The sequence below is a fragment of the Egretta garzetta genome, unplaced genomic scaffold, assembly GCF_000687185.1.
Source record: "Egretta garzetta isolate BGI_Z169 unplaced genomic scaffold, ASM68718v1 scaffold39, whole genome shotgun sequence".
In the NCBI taxonomy this organism is placed as follows: Eukaryota; Metazoa; Chordata; class Aves; order Pelecaniformes; family Ardeidae; genus Egretta; species Egretta garzetta.
In genome coordinates this window covers 4414947-4435461 of record NW_009260945.1, presented here as the reverse complement: position 1 = coordinate 4435461, position 20515 = coordinate 4414947, and the positions used below count along the sequence as shown (strand labels likewise).

Below are 20515 nucleotides of genomic sequence, written 5' to 3'. Positions count from 1 at the left end.
CGTGGCAGGGGCCGCGGTGCGCCAGCTCTGGCTTAGGAAGCAACGAGAGACCCATCCGGGACATCAGGTACCTGTCACACAGACAAGTCCAAAGGTGGGGTTTGGGTTTGGTTTTCTTTTCTTCTTTTTTTTTTCTTTGAGAGCTTTTGATGAGTTTCTAGTCTGTTCTCCCCAGTTGTTTTCCAAAGGGGTAGGAGTTACCGGCTGGATCTAGTCTATCAGGGAGCCATCTCCGCCTTCCTCATTTTCCCATCTGTAAAACGTGGGATGTTACTGGGGCCACCGTAAAGATGGACTAGATAGGTCCGTATCCTGAACTCATTTCTCCCAGTGACTTCAGTGGGATGCCCAGCCCAGAACAATGGCAGGATACACGACCCTAAACATTTCTGCAGCGCTTTGAAAGATGAAAAGCAGTGACTTTTATACCCATGTCAGTGTAGGGGCAGGACAACGGCTCATGATGTTTATAGCAGACATCACGGACATTACACATGAAAACATGGGAAATGGTGCCCTTTTCTTGTAGGGAGATAATCTTTAATAGATGGCAACGAGGAAATAAAAGCGTTCGTACACAACAGCCTGCCTCACGGAGGGGTATGTTTGCCCCAGGAACATGGCCACAGCCGCAGATGTTTCCTCCAGAGCCAGAACGGCTGCATGGGGCTGTTCCTTCTGAGGAACCGGAACGAGAGAAATCCCAGCACACGCTTTCCCTCCCCCTCCTCGCCCCTTGTTGCAGTTGTGGAGAAAAGCGCAGCCCCAGTGCTAGATTTTTCAATGGGAACATTCCCCTAAAATCCATCTTTTCCCCCTTTGGAGCAGTAGAAGACGATGAAATAAACAAACAAAGACATGACCATGACTTGAAGACAGTATTTAACCCTCCCTTTTCTGAGATATTTTATTGGTCTCCAAAGATAACAGGCCAAAGCCTCCGCCCTTAAAGATTGCTTTTGGGGAGGGGACCAGGGACCGATGTGCGTGAAGGTGCTGGATGACGACCTGGCTGTGCGACCCCAGGAGAAGGCTTTACTCTCTTCCCACCTTTAGGGATAACAGGCCAAAGCCTCCGCCCTTAAAGATTGCTTTTGGGGAGGGGACCAGGGACCGATGTGCGTGAAGGTGCTGGATGACGACCTGGCTGTGCGACCCCAGGAGAAGGCTTTTTTTTTTTTTTTCTCTTTTTTTCCTTTTTTCCCTCCATGGAAACGATCTGTGACTCTTGTCACTCAGAGAAGCCTACACAGCAACACGGCTTGTTTACTCGCTGTTGTCTTTGGTGGATTGAAGCTGTGTGGCCTTGTCCTCGTTCCAGGGAACGCATGGCCATAGCTGTCTGAAGGAAAACCCTAACGATTGTATAGTTTTCAGCGCTAAGTGGCAGTCAGCCACCTCGCTTTTATTGTTAGCGGATTACAATGTCGCCTCGCTGCTCTGCGCCACACACCACGCTGTGAGCAGCATCATTCAACAAAAGAAAATCCCCTCCAAAGCGACCACGTTCTCCAGCCTAATGGATCTGGTGGAGGCTCCGTTCATCCGATAGCGTTTTTCTCTTTGCGTCTCCCCCACAGGCGGGGATAGGGAGAGGGGCAGAATCCCTGTGGGAAGCTCCCGTCCACGATGTAAGCCCGAGGGTGGTCGCTGCTGGATCCCACACCCTCCCGAGAGCGGAGCTGGGTTTCCTCACCCCGACCAGCCTCCGGAGCTGTTCAGCGTCTTTCCCACTTGAACCCTCAAAAAGAGGGGCGTGCAACATAACAACATCTTAACTTGTTTGTGCCATGAAAGGAGCTGGAAAGAATGCACTGAACCACATGACAAGCGAGGACATCAGGCTGCGCAGAGAATAGAAAGACCTCATTTTTAATTACTTCTGAACAAAGTTGGCTCAGTAAAGCGTTTCCCATTGTACTGCTGAACTTTTCTTCTCATCGCACAGCAGTGAAATGCAGGCCCCTCTGCTGCTGCAAGTGAACGAAAATCAAGTCTGCGTTAGGGATCATTTCATTTCCTATTAAAAGCAGACTCTCCAGCTATCACCAGCGTTTCAGACTTTTCTGCAGCACCCAGGCGCTTCTTCGTCATTGTGGATGTTTTTATCGTGAGAGCCTGAAGAAGCAAGGACGTCCCGCTGTCCTTACGGAAAGAGGCTGGGGGTTAAGTGCCTAAAGACACCTTCTGCCCACCGTGCCAGGCACGAGTGGCCACAGAAAGGCCATTTTGGAGACCTGGCATCGAGGCCACTGAAGCCCTGGACTGGTGCTTCAGTCACAGCAGAAAAGGGGGTGCAAGGGCTGGCATCCACCGGAGATGAGGCACAACCATGTAGACGTAGCTGAGCTTAACCTACGTGCTATCAGCAGGGCTGCAACTACAACAGGTACAAAATGCTGAATTCTTGCTCCACTAAAGGTTCTCACCTTTAAAGCCTGTTAATTCAGGCTCTAAGTTCTTCAGGGCACCGACTTTATGGTTTGTCGGTAAAATATCTTGCATAGTCTTGGTCTGGGCCAAAGTAAAACATAAGCAGGCTTCAGTTCCTCAAGTTTCATCATGAGATCAGAGTCCAAGAATTCACTGAAATAATCGCATTTCAGAGTTTTGTGGATTTAGGGCAAAGTCAGAAGTGACTCATGTATAACCGAAGTCTTCCTGAGCATGCAGAGAGCCTGAAACAATAGATCTAAGAGATGCAGCCTGCCCCATTCACTTTTTCTTCAAAATCCACTGTTTCCTCAAGTAGGAACTTGGGCAGCCCACACGAAAAAAATCCACATCATACAGCTAAAGCCACCAGAAAGCCATGTAGGCGTGTGCCTTGGGCAGTCTTGCATTATTTCATTAAATAGCAATTTAGCATCTTGCACTGAAATGTTTTTCAGCTAAAGATGAGCAACTTCCCGAGCAGCAGCAAGGGCCCCGTCCTCGTCACCGCTCCCCTTCCTGGTACGTGATGCATTTCAGAAAGCACGAGCTATCCCCTCCTCCTCACGGGTAAGCTTCTGGAACAGCTTCGCTGCAAGTCACACTGCTTTTTTTGCAGAAGGTAAGTGCTCAAGCTCTTGTTTTTCCTGTGGGAATCCTCCAGCAACCCACAGGTGATTTCTGAGGGCTGCTGGTTTGCCTCCATGTAACCCCTCACTACAAAACCTCTGCAGCAGCTCTGAGCCCTGGCGAGCCTTCTGCAGCTTCGGGCTCTATTTCCAGCAGCTGCCCGTATTAATTTGTTCCCTGCAGGTTGTTGCTCTTGAAGCAGAGATGACAGAAATGAACTGGTACCTGCACTTCAGTTGCTACCGATTCTGCTGGTGCAGACGGGTTTGCAACAGGCTGCCAAACGCTGACCTGGAGCAGATGCTACCTTGAATTAAAAACACACTGTAATGACTTTAAGATGGCAAGGCCCAAGAGACCTCGCCGTTTATTAATAAACCTGGATCAAAAAATGACTGCGTAAGTTGGAAAAACATCATCATTATTTCAGTCCATTCAAAATGCTAATGAATAGTCCATTAGCTTAAGCTTCTAGTAATTATTTTTCTTCTCTGAGCCCAATTACACTTACATACCTCTGTCTAGTTACTGCCTTCGTAGTGTGGTTTGGCCTGTTAATTGCCTGTTGGGGCAGTAACAAGGTATTAGGTGGTAATGTGAAATGTAGTATTAGGTGGTAATGGGAAATGCCTCACAATACAGGATAGAAAAAAAGTGACAGGGTGGAAGAGAACTGGAGGGATCTGCCCACCTGGATACAGACCCAGCGCAGCTCAGCCTGTGGGTTACAGGCAGAACCACAGCTGCAAACAGAAAACCATCCAGATGTGTTCATCCAAACAAAACTGGCTGCTGACTGCGTGCAGTGCGGAGAGCAGGGCAAGCAAACATAACACAGATACATAGCACGTAACATGTAAGCGTATCTGCGCTGAAATTTCAGATGTTAAGAAAGGAATAAGGGAGAGGATGAAATTCCCACAAATTTGACCAGGGAAGGCTGGTTCAGTCTGTAATGCCACAGGGGAAGTTTGAGACGCTGGAAGTTTTCATTGGCAGAATAACTGCTTTTTAACTGCTAAGGTCACCTGGGCATCTTCACCAAAGCAAGCAGTATTGCCAGAGTAAAAAGAACAGCAAATGATCATGTTACTTCATTTGCCATCATTTGGAAGGAGAAGGCAGTGATGTGTAATTATTTTTTTGCTTTTCTTTCCTCTGCTTTCTAAGCTCATGATGTAATGAGGATGTTTAGGCAGTAACATAACCCCTGACTCTTACCCTTGAAGTGCACAACTACTGCATCAAGACGCAAGAGGACTCCACAGGGCTTATGTTTTAATTCAGACTAAGTGATACTGAAAATAATTTTGAGCTGGAGAAAAAGGGAGCATTTTAGAGCACGGCAATGTTTTATTTTTTTCTTTCAGAAACCTTTCCTTTGTTGGCCTGACAAGAAGTTGAAGCAACGCTTTCCTTGAGCCCTTCTGTACAGAGTACATGATGAGAACTTTTTATTTAATACTGTACGAAATGTCTGACCCTTGAGGCATAATAACGTGCTTAAAATACACTTAACAGTACCCTCTGGCTAAAAAAAGTTTCCAACTCGTACTTAAAAAAATATCCATTTAGATGCTTACTTTGACTACGTGCCCAGCATCAATGGCAAAAGTGCTTCTGTTTAGAAAGGATGGTTCAGCCAAAATTCAACTTGTTTTTCAGGAATAGGAAACCAAAGGGAAAAAAAAAAAATAAAGGTAATCAAAGCCATACCAAATAAATCCTCATTCTTCTTTACACCGTAAGCGAACACTCGTGTGTGTGCAAATCTTACTGTTCAAGCTAGAACTTGATGGCACGTCTGCAACGCAACGTCGCCAGTGCTGCTCTCCAACCCTCATCGCTGTCTGATGCTGTTGGGTGCAGGAGGACCACGCTGGTGGTGACGAAGGCCCAGCAGGAACAGGCTTTGTTACAATCTCCAGTAACTTTTCAAACAACTCCATACCAGAGTAGGCACCCACAAGTTTTGACTGTGGTCCATCTGCTTTTCATTTCCACTAGAATGATTAAAATGAATATCATTTCACGGAGGCAATGGAATCGCACCAAATTATAGGAGATGAGACAGTCAGGAAAAGCATCTATTTTATAATCATCTGCATCCATGAAAAAGGCACCTGAAGCGTTTTGGGGAAAAGCAGAGGAGAAAACTGGACTTTGCTTTCCTCTGCCAGACTGAAATCAGAAATATAAGGTTCACAAAGGGCTGAATTGACAAGATAGTTGAGAAAGGGGCTCCCACCTCTTCCACCTGATGTTAATAGCTATTACTAGAACTCGGTGGCTGAGCCAGTGTTTCCACAGTTGTTCTTCAAGAGCACAAAAAGGGCAATCTCTCCTCCCCAGCCATTTTTATGAAAAATATGCTGAAAACTCCCACCACACAAAAACCATTTTCTAGTAAAAAGAATGGTAACCCTTAAGACAGATTTTTCTGCAGCTGGCGTTTACCCTCACGAGTTACAGATCTGCAGGTAGCACCTTTAGACAACAGAACATAACCACCTCGCTACATGTGGCTCGCACACAGCTACCAAGGGGCAGGTTTTTAGCCTAGGCCTAACAATCGTACACACCAAACAACAAATCAACCCTCGGGCAGGGAAAAACAAACACACAGAGCGTGGGTGCTTTGTGGCTAAGCCTTCAGAGAAATGGCCCCTCCGTCACCTGTCTTGACAAATACACTTTGCATGTACAACTGCAGGAATGGGGCAGGCAAGTCAGCTGTGAGATGTACGCCTCATTTGTTGGAAAGTTGGCTTCACACTTTGTTGTTTAGCCTGCAGAAATCAGAGGATATACTAATATCCCTGAAAACTTAGGTTGGCTTCTCACAAAACAATGAAAACACGCCGATTTTCTTCCTCTATTCACGTTCGTTTCTGACTATTGATTTCTACTTGCCCTTTGTTTCTCTGATTCTTGGCCAGCTCAACTCGCAAAGTATTACCCCCGAGGCTCAAGCCTTTCAAAGAGGATACAGCACTCTCTGCGGTTGCTTTATCCTTGTAATCGAGAAAAGCCCTGTGCTGCACTCCTTGCCAATTCAGTCGTAAAGGAGTTGCACGGAATTCCCTTAAAGCACATTTCAGCTCGCTCACTCTTACGCTGGGAGGTATGTTCCCCACATACACAGTAGTAATCATGCCAGATCCCTCTAATCTGGGACTTAAAGAATCACTTTCAACATAATGCTGTCCTATTTGAGCCGAGCTCATTGCAGCCTGCGGTCTTGTATTTTCAGCCATCGCCTTCTCATTTAACGCTGCTGGTGTGTTGGCACTTGCCAAGTCTGAATGTTCATCTTGGAGGGTAACATCCTTGCCAGCCTGCTTCTCTCTGTATCGAAGACTCTTTAGGATGGGGATTTTTTCCAGCATCTCATAGCTGACCTAAAAAGGAGGAAGACAGATACAATTATGGGATTTCTTTCCTTCCAGAAAAAGGAGACGACCATCAGGACCCATTTGTGCCATAAAAAAAGAGGAACCTTATTATACTGCTACCACTCAGAGTGCCAGAGCATTCAAAATGTTGCTGAGTGCTGGCCCGGTACTGAAGCTGCTCCCTAAATACACGCTGCAGGACAAAAATAAACATTAGTTACTCTTTAAGCAAGCAGCACACTGTAGATCCAGCAGGAAAATCAAAACCAAACTCAGAACTGTTCGATTATGACATTTATTTATCAGGGTGCTTTCAGATCCGCATTCTCGTTGTTATCCCTTAATATTTGCTTTGACCAAGGGCCTGTGCTCCTGCTCTGGCAGAATCCCACATGCCTACAGTTCATCAGACCATCAGGCACTTCCATTCTGCAGACCTCCTCGAGCTCTTTTCCCCCAAAACAGGATATCCCGTAGGCTGGGTCGTACAATGGGGAGGGACGATGGTGTTAAGTTTGCAGCCGGGGAGCGTGCCTTGTAGCCGGGCTCCTATGAGTGTGGGCTCAGCTGGAGGCACGTTCGCTGGTCGTGGCACATCCCCACAGCCTCCCTTCTTGTCATCTGACCTCACACACCACCCGCAGCTACTCATCAGATCCCACACCAGTCCGCTGGGTTGGATCACGGAACGGAAGAGCACCCGGACACTATACTTCAAAACTGTGAAGCCTCCGTCCCTCCCTCTATCCCCAGTTCATAAGCAGCTTTTCTGGAAGGGCTCTTCCTCTCAACAGCTGAACCCTATCCATCTCAGGCATGAGATGCCCCGGGCTGCACTCAGTGACTGGCAGGAAACACAGTGGTTCCCTCGCTAATGTGGTCTAGCTCTTGGCTTGCAGACTGCAGTTGGAAGGAGGAATAATTCGTACTTGGCTGCTGGACAAGCAGAACATCCATCAACACAAGATCCAATTCTTAAATTTAGGGAGCAAAACAGAGCCTAGGGAAGCGATGCCTGAGCAGAGGCCCAAGCTAGTAGCCCACACAGTGCGAGCAAGCCACTCCAGCAGGGTACTGCACCCAAGCTTACGAGCCACTACTTCTCAGCAGGCGGTACTGGACTAGCACCAGCATGTCCTGGCCAGAATATGCCCGCAGATGTCCCAGCTCAGATCTCTCTCTCATCTCAGAGCCCCAATTCCTCGTTCTACAACTATAGACAGAGCGAGTTTGGATCTGGCTGCACCACATAAAGTCTAAAATTTACAGATCTCTAGGGGGAGCAGCCCAGCTCTGAAGGGACTCAAGTGAAATCGAAGACAGGGTGGGGGCAATGTTCAGTTTAGATAACAGGAAAGTCGGTCAACAGGAATCCCTTAAACATTCCCGGGGCTCCTCTTCTGAGGAGCAAACAAACAAGTTTTATTTCAGGCTGACACTAAACAAAAATACAATTAATGTAAAGCCTGTCTTAGCTCTGTCTTGTTAATGTAATATCAAACATCAGAAGAGGACTAACCAGTATGGGCAGAGGCCACCTCCGTTCTGCCACGCTGCAGACCCACAGCCAAGGTGTTTGGGATCAGGCCCTTTAAACAAGCAAACTTTATGACTGAGAACAATTTCTGACCAAATCTGGCCTGATCTGGCAGCCAGTACAGAGAGGCAAGGACTTCCTCTGGGGCTCTGGGAGCCTCCGCTCTCTGAAAGGTACATGCCATTTTCAGATTTTGAAGAGTTATTGCTCTGTGGCTTCTTGGACCGATTTGTTTTTCTCAGCCAAGAATTCAGACTGCTGCGTTTGACAGCAAACTCCCCTTTCCCTGGGCGATACAACATCAAACCAATGGCTGAAGCCATCTTACTTTGTTTTTACTGGCCAACAATTAGGAACATTTGTTGTCCTCTGTCAAATTTCTATGTGAAATGTAAGCCCTATGCTAATTAAACCAAACAGGAAAAACATTTTTCTATTCTCATGCAACTCATCACTCCTGAGCCCAAAGCACAACCTCAACCTATTACCGAGTGTACGTACAGTTCCTTTCACCCTGAAATTAAACTCAGTTCGCAAGACAGGGGCTGGGCGTTTAGTTAGAAAGATCAGTGCTACCAAGGGCAAACCCTCACCACTTTGTAGACTAAGGGAATCAAAGAGATGGGCATGGAGAGGATGATCTCTGGAATTCCCAGTCTTTCAAGGACAAACCGAGGAGAGGAGTTAGATAAGCCAAGGGCCAGCATACTCTAAGAGGCTTCAACTGGCCGGGCTTTGACATGGCCCCTCCTCTCACGGGAGTGCCCAGTAGTTTTTGGCATCTAACTGGAGCTCTTGGAGCTACCGTTTCAGGCTTCCTGCAAACTCAGGAAGATGTAGTTACAACAGCATATACATCTCCGTTAAGGGCTATGAACTAGTTGTCTACAAAAGCTGAAGCTCTGCTCATCAAACACCACCCCCACGAGGTGAATTTATTGTTACCTTAAATTCTGCCCTCTGTAGAGATGATGGCATTGGTGCAACAAAGGCAGTTGATCTGGCACTCAGATTTGTTTGTAATTGAAAACATTCTGTCAAAAGCCTACATTAGACAAGTTTTGACACTGTCAACTGACATCCTTCTGCCACAAGAGAGAGGCAGAGGATTTACCTTAAGGGCTGTTTTCCCTGGGGTCTAGAAGAATCTTTCAACTGGGCCAAAGCTTTCAACTCCTTCACTATTTTTTTCCCCACTTTTATGTCAAGGGAATGCAGAAACTCATTTAGGGATTTCAGAGTTTCAACAAACCAATTCACTACCTTTTTTGGGGTCCAGGGGGTGAGAGCCAAAAGGGCAAAGGGGGCAGTGGGTGGCAGAGGAGAGGAAAAAGCTTGCTCTGCTCTGTTGCAAAACAGCAAACAAAAGAACTCTGTGGTAGTACAATGTGTTGCTAATTACAATCACGCAAAAAGTTTCTTTTGTCTTGTGAGCTGTAGAGGATTGCAATGATTTATTTCCACGTGGAGAGAGGCCAAAGATATTCCTCCTCTCTTTCAAACAAGCTGCACGTTTCTTGGTCCTGTGCCGGCTGGTCACTCCTTCCTAGCCTTGCCTACTGCTTTAGGCTAAGCCAGGATGCAGGGGACATGGGTTCTACCCCAAGTCTGGTTGATCCAGTTATGCAGACCTGGGCAAACACAGTGGCAGAAGCTTCTTCCTTTCCTCCCCCGATCCCTATAAAGTCAAGGCCAAACCGTTTATTGATGTTTGTAAACTTTGTCTTGAGTGTGGGGATTTAGCTAAATGATTGGCTTTGGCAGTGAAGCCAGCCGAAGAAGTTTCCTATTATCCCTTGACCACCAATTCCCAGGCCAGTTCCATACTTCAGCCCTCTGGGGTTGGCCAACAGAAGTGCTTGTGGGTCTGCGCTATAAACTCAGTAACTGAAGTGATTCAGGTTAAAAATAACTCCACCAAACGCAATTAATCATTTAACAATCCTGCCTACTCCCTGCCATAGCTGGGAGAGCCTTGGGGAAAGAGGACAGCAGGGTAGATGAATTCTTCTGGCACACAATTACCGGGCTATGGGAAAGGAGCTGAGAAGGGAAATGTGGCCCCTTTCTGACAGAAACCTGAAGAAAACAGAGTCTTGGATGCTGACTGCCAATACAAATCTCCCAGCACTTAACCCTGAGCATCCACTCTTACAACACCTGGTTTGGTCCCAAAACAACGTAGGGGCAGATGGACTGCAACGTCTCTGCTGGAACATCGGGGCTCTCTTCAGCCTCTGTTGTTCCAGAACAGTGAACGTAGCCACTTTCAATATTTTGCTGGGGAAAATGAAAGATGTGTTTGTCCTCTGACAGAATGAGTAATGCTGACCCCCGGTACAGTGCAGGCCAAGTCAAACACCATTCTGATTTCCCCGGCAGCAGGGGCGGTGCAGTTCTGACGTACAGCAGATGAGGGAAGGACAGCTACAGATCGGAGAGCCTGCTAGGTCGGCTGTTTAATTCTGCTCCGCACAGCTACCCATCTGCACACACCGACTGATATAAGAACGTGTGGCTCAAGATGGAGACAGATGCTGCTGCTGTGCTGTCCTGCCCTGCTGTGGAAGGCTGAGAACAAGACCAAACAATCTTTAGGACAGCAGATCTACCGGCCCTGCCAGGTATTGAAGCTGGCAAGCAGGTGGTGTTTGAAAGATTGATCTTGGTCCACCCTGAGAGGTCTCTGTCCCTGGACTCCTCACAAAGGCCTCCAGGACACAGCCCCCTTAATCAGTTGCTTGTTTCAAGGAGCGTTGAGCTCACAGGGGTTTAAAGCACAGACAAAGCCAAGACAGCTAGGACGGGCCAGCACAGTCGAATATTTTATCATTCATTTGCACAAAATGTCCAAATATGTGCACGCAATCCGAGGGCATATTTCTGGGAGCTGGCAGCCCATGAAGTCTGCTAGTGTCCCTCAGGAGAAACTTATGCAACCCACATTTGGAATCCATCAGCAAAAACTGATTCCATGGACTCTGCAGCAAGGGTCAGATTTGCAAAGGTGTTGAGATGTTTAACCATGCATGGAAGCATGCCCTGCTCACGCTATCCCTCAAAAAACCAAAACAGAACCAACCTTGGCTAAACTGACAACAGTTTTCTTCTGATGGCAACACTGTGTCCCTGCTGAAGGTTTTGCCAGCTTCAATGTGTGAATTTTTGGAGCTTTAAAAACAACAAGCAATTTACTTTCCAAATATTCTATCACAGACCCGAATCAAAAGCTGTCTGTTGTCAGACAGTTTCCATTTCTGCCACTGCATACTAAACTTTCTCAACGTTAGACCCAGGGATTCCCCCCACTTCATTTCATTTTTGGGGAAAAAATCTTTTCCTACTTGTATAAAATTCACAGCAAAAGAATGATTAAAGAAACAGAAGGAAATGCTTGCTACAATCGAGTGATTTTTCCAACTACTCTCATTTCCCTCTTCATGACCCCAAATATTTTAATTGGTCTGTACAGTTTCAATTTAAAATAAGCACAGCACAAATAACTTCATAATTGTGACAAATATAATAGACAGCGTCACAGATAAAGATCACAGCTACCCATACAAAATACTAAATGAGAAAGTTAAGTCGTTTCATGAATTTAGAGTTCCCAGAAACAATGGGTTAGATTTTCAAGACAGATGAAGCCAAATAATTCTCCACTGGCATCCAAATAAAGTTTTCCAGAGTGCTCAGCTCTTAGCAGCTCTTGCCGTCCTCCAAGAGCACATACTGATTTCTCAAAGCCCTGAACTCAGAGGCAGAAACCTTACCCATATACACACTCTGGTACTGCTTTTGTATTTAGAAGTGTTTCCAGAGTGCCTGGCACTGATATTGATAATGCTTCTTTGGTATTAATAATATTGTAGCTCTTACACTTCCTCGGAAGTCTTTAAATCAGCATTTCTGTGACAAAAAACACAGCAAGTAATTCACATCTGCCTTTTTGGAAAAACATACTACCTCGACAGCAGGGAATAGCTCAGCTGGAAATTCTGCACTGAGAAGAACTGAAAGGAGGCAACTGAGGGCAAGTCATGCCGATTACCCCACGAGGTGAAGCATTTACTCACAGAGGAACACTTATTTACCCTGTCCCCGTATCTGACACACACTTCCTTCCTACATAGCACCCAACAAACACAAACAGTCCAGGAAAAGGCAGGACCCCTTTGAGCACGGAAATCTAGCCTGGAGACAGGCATTTTGTTTGCTGCATAAGTACCTTCTTACCTCTTTCGAGCCGAAAGCAGAGTGTACGTATTAATGGCTATTTATCCTAACAGCTTCGGAAAAGCACAACCTTTACAACAACGCTTAGCTGTAATCCCATGTTTGCCAACACCTGTAATTTAAGCTCTTAAATCATTGTCTTGGCTTGATCCAGCCATGTTCCTGAAGGATGAACTTTTTTGCAACGTATTTTACACATTGTGCACCTTAACAATAAAATTAAGCTACTTTCTGTTGCCAAAACACCATATTTAGAAGTGGGTTATTTATTTACTCACTACCTCTCAGCTCATTTAGTTTTGCTCCGAGGAACAGGAATGCACCAGTAAAACCGGGATTTGAAGGAGAAAAGGGTGTAGAGAAAAGGATGTAGAAACAGCCAGAAAAAGTCAAAGGACAAACACTTAAATAGCCCATATCAAATCCTGCGTTTTTAACACACTGTCAATTAACCAGACCTCCCACCTCCAAGATCCTCTGTGCAAGATCATCCAGTTACTACCACAAACAAAACATATACAAGTGGTTCAGCTCCCTGTGAAATAATAATGCTAATTTCTTTCTTCTTCATACGGACAGAACGCTCTGTTCTTGTCCCAGAACAACAGAAATGCCATGAGCATCCCTGCTCTGGCTAGTATGCTCCAATATTCTTATCTAATCAACATATGCTTTGAAGAACAGCCAAAAGCAGGTTTAGGTGTTAAATCAGTATTCAAATATTCAAAGGCTCAGTCGTGTCATGTGCTCCATTTCTCCAGTGAAAGCTGGAGAAAATTCAGCGAGAGGTGTATTTTTCAGACACCACCACTAATGTAGAGGTTACTACAGAAAAAAAAGTTTCACTGTCTCATGCAAACTGGCTAAAGTCAGTGCGGCGCAAGCTTTAGGTACAACTCTACTCAGCATCTCCTCAAGCTTTTACACAAGCACAAAAGAGCTGTGGCAAATACTTCATTAGTTTATGAGGTATATATTTTAACATGGATCTTGACTTTTTTTTCTAAAAAGCAAAGAAATGGAAAGGTAACGTCAAATTTGATACATCTGACTTTTCACAAGTGGCGGAAGTTTCACAAAAATTCAACGGCCCCTGCAAGAGACCTTTGAAAAAAGTTGCTGCTAAAGGGAATTAGACAGGGGGGAAAAAAAAAAGGAAAGGAAAGCGTTAGGAAGGCCACTTACTGAGACTGAAGTCTGACACCAAGACAGACAGACTGTGATCAAAAGTATGTTGGCAAGATGGAGGGAGCACAAGGGGTAAGCCTTCAAAACAATTACATTCAATAATATCCTAAAAAAATTACAATTCGAAAATAATTCAATGGAAAAAATGCACTAGTACAGACAGAGCTTTTATTTATTTATTTATAACCTCAAATCCTCAACCACAGGCAGGGTAAAATACTCTCCCACCATACGAATAAAAATAGTACCGTCTAGAATTGTTTGTTGTAGATACATTACCTTAACAAATTTCACTCTTTTTCCTGGTTGGCAAGTGCTTACCAATCAACTCTTGATTTCCCTAGAAGTCTTCACTAATAACTCCTCAGTGCTTTCTGCAGTCACGGGTACACCACTCCTCATTTCAGTGTTCCTACTGTTACTCAATCATGCGGGGCTGCATCTGTTCCCTAACTGGATGATTTTAGGAATGAAAAGCTAATGACAAAGAAAAAGTTTTCCCAGCATGAACTTCCAGTAAAACAATTCACCAAATGCTTTTCTGAAATCATTTGTGAAGCTGTTAAAGTTTCCAACAATCCTGGAGGGGGGAGGCCAAACTCTTAAACCAGTATTTATCAATAAATTCATGATTTAAAGCAGTATAAAGTCACTATTCTTCCACCTGAAAACGAGCTCCAGCCACAAATTCATCTACCCTTTGAAAGTAAATGCCATACATCCACTACGCAAACAGCAACGTACCAGCCACTAGGTCACACTTTCCTTTCACGGCCAGAGCAGCACATACTCCACTCATTCCACATGGCCTAACCTCATGAAATTCTCTCTACGGTGCTGTCTCCAGAAAACCAACAGAGCACTGAAGAATAAAGCACATAAGGTGAAGAAGCCCCGCAGCTTACATAGACTATTATACTGCAAACGACTACAAGAAACGATGTCTATCTTAAAAATCCATGAATGTCGTTTCCAGTGACTCTCACCCTACAATCCATTTGACACAGCAGCCTCAGCTTCAATAATATATTCCTCCTCCTCACCATTACCACTTAAAAAATGCTGGACGCATATGCTGATGTTTTGTTTCATCTGACAAACACATTTGCTCCTTTTCCAAGTATTTCCAATACAACAAATGTGTTTATACGTAAAAATGGGGGACTTATCAATAGAAGAGCAGTACCGGTAAGCCACCGTCAGCAGAGGTAACTTGCCTTATGCCACAGTATTCCCTGAGGTTTTGCTCGTTTGCAATTAGTCTTGATAGTTCTTGTTGGAGTGAGGATATAATCCACAGTTAAATCATGGTCTTCAAGAAGCTCTTCTGCTATGTCAACTACCTACAAGGAAGAAGAGATCTGGTAAACAGTTAAAAACAAATTCACTAAGATTGTGCACCATTCCTGATGTCTCACAACATACCAAGAAATCTGTCAATGGCAGCAGAAACACAGGAAAGATGCTGCACCAACATCATCCTGAGTCTCTTCTTCAGACATACCGTTCAGTATCACACAGTTCTGCCTCGTCACTTGGGAGCGGGTGTTTTAACTTACCTGGCAGTCATGCACAATGGTAATTACAGGTGTATCCGCCTGCACGGCACCCATTGACACCATCATTGCGTATTCCATGTCTGCGTAACCTTCCCCTTTTCCAATTCTCCAGCCTAAACCACAAAAAAAGCGAACACTGATAGTAAACATAGGAACAGCAGAGTGGAAACGCTGGCAACTGTCAAAAAGCATGCCATTAAACTAAGCAGCCTCCCACAAATAAACCAGGCACTGAGTTGCAACTCGGGAAAAATTCATATCAGCATCTCCCACAGAATGCAATTTTCCTTGTAATCAGCACTGAAATTAAAATAAAACATTCGTTTCAATGAACTCCTAGAGGATCTCAGAATCCTCCTATTCGGAACAACTGAATTGGGCTAAATTTGGTTTCACATAGAAGCCTATTTACCCACTGTAATCAGAACCCTCTACTCATGCCAAACACAGGTCAACTTCAGGTAGATAAAGAGGAGTCTGGGTGGCACACAAAGAACATGTTATTTTTAGGCAATGGATAAAGTCAGTGGAAAATTCTTCACTGCCAGCAGGTCTTCAAATTACTAGAAAATGCAAAATCTGATCACCAAATAGGTACTGAATCAGCAGCTGTAACACATGTCCGTTTGCACACCCTGTGAGAGCAGAGCAGATCCTCTGAACAGGGAGCCCTCTGATTCTTTTAAAAGAAAAAAAAATAATTGCTTGACTGAATAGTTCTACTGAAGGCCAAAACACTGGCCTGCACGCTCTGAACCATGCTGCTGTCTGCCCGCTAAGTCCTGGCAGCATTGTTGTAAGGCAGGCACTGATTCTTCCTGGCTGGATTGGGATCAGTGACTTGTCATGCAGAAGAGACAGAACTCAAGACCGTAATTTGGTTCCAAAGACACGTTTGGGTATGCCAAAAGGAACACGTAATGTAGCCTACTGACACTGTGAACTGTGACTTCAGACCCTCCTCCTGAAAGGATTACAAGGCTTTATCTTACCTTTTTCAGAGACAGCCACTGATCCTACAACAACCAAATCCACTCGTGCCTTCCCATCAAGACCTACAGGCACACTGTATTCTTTTATACCCTGCAAGAAAAAACATAATTTTCGGTTTGCAGAGTGCAGAGTCTTCCAACCAGCAAGGCAGAAATCCAGAATATTTTGATAAATCCAAGTAACTCGCCACGTTTCAAAGTGTTTCTTCCATGTATAGCCAAGCTGTACACGTCTGGAAATTTATCCTCTAGGGAATCCTAGAATACATTCCCTACTACAGCGACAAGAATTTTGGCACACTTCAAGGCGAGTGAAGGGAGGTGAGCACTTTTGTAAGCAAGGTTACTTTTTTAGGATCAAAACCTCCTATTTTGAAACCCTTTCTTGGACATCTATTTCTAAAAGTGAGGGCAAATGACAATTCCTACCCTGCTACTACTACTAACTTAAAGTCGTAATATGTGAACTCATGCCCGTGAGGAGTATCAGAGCACTACAAATTCTTACGTTAATTCTCAAAAAGTTAATTTAGACAGACAGCTACAGTGTAAAGATGTTAAGCTGCTTGTCTGAAGTCACACAAAATGCTTTACCGAAGCACAACCAGGTACATAAGCTGGATGAGTCTCCACTTCACGCTGCAGCCACTGCGCTGCCAGTTCCTCCAAACCTGTATCTTTAAAAGCACCTTCTAAAGCTGCCTATGTGTTCCCCAAGACCACGTTCCTCAACACTTTGCTGCGTAATCGTCACTCAGGATGTACCACTACAAAGCTAAGCTATCCTTACCACAACCTTTTATCTAAGACTCTAACAAACATAAAAACCCACTGTTCCTGACAATTGGAAAGAAAAACCTTACATAGCCCTGTCATCCTTTTTTTCTTCCCCTCTCTCCCACCTACCTATACATACATACAGCGTAACGTAGATCCTCCTCATACCAGTTCGACTTTGTGCCAAGTTAATCCTCACAATAAAAAGCCAAATATTTTCTGTGCAGAGCACAAAACCAAAAAAAGATCAGTAATTTGTGGCTGACTATCAGTAATAATGCTCATTACCCACTTCACAGCAGTGTGGTAAGAATTGTTTGCACAGTGCTTTGTAAATACAAACTGCTAATAGCATTTATTCATTAGGATGCCTGGTTGGGGGGAAAAAAGCAGACACATGGTGGTAAAATCACAGATCACGTATGAGGCTTGAGGGAGGTCAAGAGAAAGGTCTCTTTCAAAAGTGCTCTTCAACCCTGAAAAGCTTAATTAGTTAATGACTTTAATAGAAGTTCCAACAAAGAAAGTTGCTACTAATTACCATCCATTTACAACCCTCAGTTGTATACAGGAATATTGTAAAACTTTATTGCCTTTAGCAGGAGATAAAGAACGAAAAAAGGAGATAAAGAACTAAAACCTATATAGCTGGCCTATTCGTTTTGTACAAGTTGAGGTTTCATATCGAATAAAGATGCGTACAAAATAATACAGGGTTCTCTGCCAAAAGACTTCAGAAGTGCGGTATGATATTTGAACACGAGAGGGCAGCAACACACCACAGTTCAAAATAAAACCATTAACACATCTTTGTACCTGGGTCGATGCAAACGCCAGAATTAAAGTTTCTTTAGACTTAGGATTCTGAAAGAACTGATCTTTCCTATTTAGCAAAACCTAGTATTTTATTGACCAGATTATGCAAAAACTGTAAACACCAAAATATTCCTTACAGGGTTCACTAGCTCAAAACTGCAGACAAATAGAGGAGTACTATTTATTAGAAACCTAAAGATTTGTCACATCTATGAACGTTGTTCATAATGTTCCAAAAAGCATCCACAAAATATCAATACCATTCTGCTAATAAAATATAGCAAAAAGACTAAACTTCCTCATGATTTAAGTACCAACAAAAAAAAAAATTAACGGTGGATATGTACACAAACCCAGGAATAACGTACTAGCAGAACAGTATTTCAGGTAGCATCTGGTTTTCCAACCTCTAGCTGGACTATCATAACACAAGGCTCTTCTACAAGTTCTTTCAGACCTCCCCCATTTTTCATTCCTACTTGAGATGTAGCACATATTCGCAGGATCTCCTTAGTTGCACCTGAAGGTGGAACAATCTTATTGAACAGCCCAGTTCTCAGACGTGGTGTTGGAACCAACAAAGTCTTCCTTGCCTGTGCAACAAAAGAAGTTACCACGTTAAAAAGCAGTGGGCTCATTTTACATGACAGAAATGTTTTTCCTGTCCCATAGGTCTCTGTGTGGTCAGTCATCTTATTTGCTATAGAGCAGTTAGCATGGTTGATTGTGCAGCGCTTGTAGATCAATCCCCTCCAGTACAGCAAAATTCCAGACAGGATTTTATTTAAGAAACAGACGGCAAGATATATTTCTTGTTCTAAAGTGCAGGTCCGCAAGAGAGCTGCATATGTAAGCTAGTGATGATGCATAGGTCTGAGGTAAGTCCGTCACACATTCATCTTGCGATAAAACTAAGGCAGTTTGAGGCAAGGCTACCTTACACATTTTGGAGAATAAGAATACAATGACAGTGAAACAGCTATTGCTCCACAGAAACATATTAATTTCCCCAAACTCTACCTGCACCTTCGCCATTTGCCAGAAATGCAAAGACATCCTTACGTGAGCAACCTCACGAGGCCTACGGCTCGTAAAGCTCCCACTGGGGAAATGGCAGGCGTCGACCACAAGATGCCACCAAGCACTGCGCTCTGTCCCACTCCCCTCCTTAGGGCTGCAACCGTGCCGTTACCTGCAGCGCAGCTAGCCGAACACCTTCTAGAGGTTTGTCAGGATCCGCTTTAATCTCACGTGCTCTGTTGAACACATCCAGCTCCTTAACAGAGCAGCAAGCCTGGTGAGACCCCTGTGTGAAGAAAGGAATCAAGAGAGAAGAGAATACGTTCACTTACTTCCAGCGTTAGAAAGCGAGCGTTCTTCTGGGGAGCATCAGGATTTATTTTTACAGTATTGGCAGCTTTGAACTCCTGTAAAACCAGAAGCCTTGTCGCAGCATGGGAGGCACCCTGTTTTCACAAGATATCAGTGCATCACCAAGGAGTTCACAGCAGAGATGGGAAATTTACAATCTGTCATCCTACAGAGACACTGATTTCCCCAGATTTTAAATATGAGGAACATACTGCTAATTTTATGATGTTTCCTATGGGAAACTCTCACATACAAACAGATGCTGAGCGCTCCACTAGTACCTCACGGACCTCAGAAAAAGAGGGGATCCAAGTGCACTCACTTTGCCGGACTTTGCCCTCATTCACACCTAACTCAAAGCTGGAGACCAATCTCCCTTTTTAGTCGATGAATACAAATAGATTCCTTTAAACACAAGCCATAGTCAGAGACTCTTTTAGATGAGGACTTACTGGGCAAGGCTCTCTCTTTACAGGGACTATACCAAACTCAGAAGAATGACTTCTTAACTGAGGAAGGTGCTGAAGCTTAGCAGAGCTTGCAATGCCATCTCCGATATCCCCATGCTTAAGGGTGTGATACAGCCCTGGGCTTCCTCCACCTGCTTCAGCGCCTGTTTTACCTCGGTGCCAAACTAAAGCAGAATGTTTCTGCCAATCCCTTGAACAAGAGCAGAGCCAATCTCCTCATGCTGCTCATGGGCCAAACCACCCCAAACGCACATCCCCACGCTGCCATTTTGCTCGCCGTTTCTTCAACATCCGGCAGATACGCGGCTGCACACCTTGAGCTTGGATTAAAACAGGCAGACGGTAAAGTGCTGGCCTGAGCAACTGAATATTTGAAAGTCCTATTTCTTCCTCCCAGCCACCAAACTAGGGACACAACAAAGCCAGAGCGGGAGAAAGGCTTTGCCCGCTGCTGCCCAGGAATAGCTTGGTCACCATTTGCATTTCAGCGGCAGGCTATGTGTTCCCTATGAGATGGGCAACCTCGGCTTGAATCACAGAATCACAAGGGTTGGAAGGGTCCTCGGGAGCTCACCCAGACCCACCCCCCTGCTCAAGCAGGTTCTCCTAGAGCAGGTTACACAGGACTTCGTCCAGGCGGGCTTTGAATATCTCCAGAGAAGGAGACTCCACGACCATCCCAACGGACCTGCTGAAGCCCCCGGGGAGTGAAATCCCGTTCAGAAAGCCTCAGTTCCCCCCAAATACATTTATCTCATTCACAGACTGGGTTTGCATCTGCTGATTAAAACTCGGTGCGCGCCTGCCCTGGCTCATCAGGTACAGGCACCCACGTTTCTTCGCTCGCGGGAAGTTATTCACGCCTGCTGCTTGCACCGTGGCGTTTTGCAGAGCTCTGCCACCCGTGGCCGGTTTGCATCTGCTGATTAAAACTCGGTGCGCGCCTGCCCTGGCTCATCAGGTACAGGCACCCACGTTTCTTCGCTCGCGGGAAGTTATTCACGCCTGCTGCTTGCACCGTGGCGTTTTGCAGAGCTCTGCCACCCGTGGCCGGCACCCACAGCCCGCAGGGACGCTTGGGGCCTGCAGCGACAGGCGGGGGGAGCAGGCA

At 45.1% G+C, this 20515-nt stretch overlaps 2 protein-coding genes across 2 annotated transcripts in view; one reads left to right on the top strand and one right to left on the bottom strand.

Moving 5' to 3' along the window:
* Positions 1–1552, top strand: part of LOC104133778 (forkhead box protein F1) — a 27931-nt gene extending 26379 nt beyond the window's left edge. Inside the window, exon 4 of the mRNA XM_009647215.1 lies at positions 1416–1552. Coding sequence (XP_009645510.1) covers positions 1416–1552 — 137 coding nt within the window. The remainder of the gene's footprint in view (positions 1–1415) is intronic.
* A 2958-nt stretch (positions 1553–4510) lies between these two features.
* On the bottom strand, positions 4511–19277 carry MTHFSD (methenyltetrahydrofolate synthetase domain containing). Its single transcript, XM_009647214.2, has 7 exons — positions 19257–19277; positions 18756–18869; positions 18043–18156; positions 15971–16061; positions 14979–15091; positions 14637–14762; positions 4511–6464 (listed from the first exon to the last, which is right to left on the bottom strand). Exons 1-7 carry the CDS (start codon positions 19275–19277, stop codon positions 5943–5945), a joined length of 1101 nt encoding a protein of 366 aa, XP_009645509.1. The 3' UTR covers positions 4511–5942.
* Between the last annotated feature and the right edge of the window lie 1238 nt (positions 19278–20515).

What these genes read in the sequence shown, in the direction of transcription:
- MTHFSD (XM_009647214.2), bottom strand. Translation starts at nt 19,277, where the DNA reads ATGAGGGCAAAGTCCGGCAAA. An exon ending in AGTGGCTGTCTCTGAAAAAG is followed by an intron (nt 15,092 to 15,970) that starts GTAAGATAAAGC and finishes TTTGTGGTTTAG; the next exon opens with GCTGGAGAATTGGAAAAGGG. An exon ending in AGGGAATACTGTGGCATAAG is followed by an intron (nt 6,465 to 14,636) that starts GCAAGTTACCTC and finishes CCTCCTTTTTAG; the next exon opens with GTCAGCTATGAGATGCTGGA.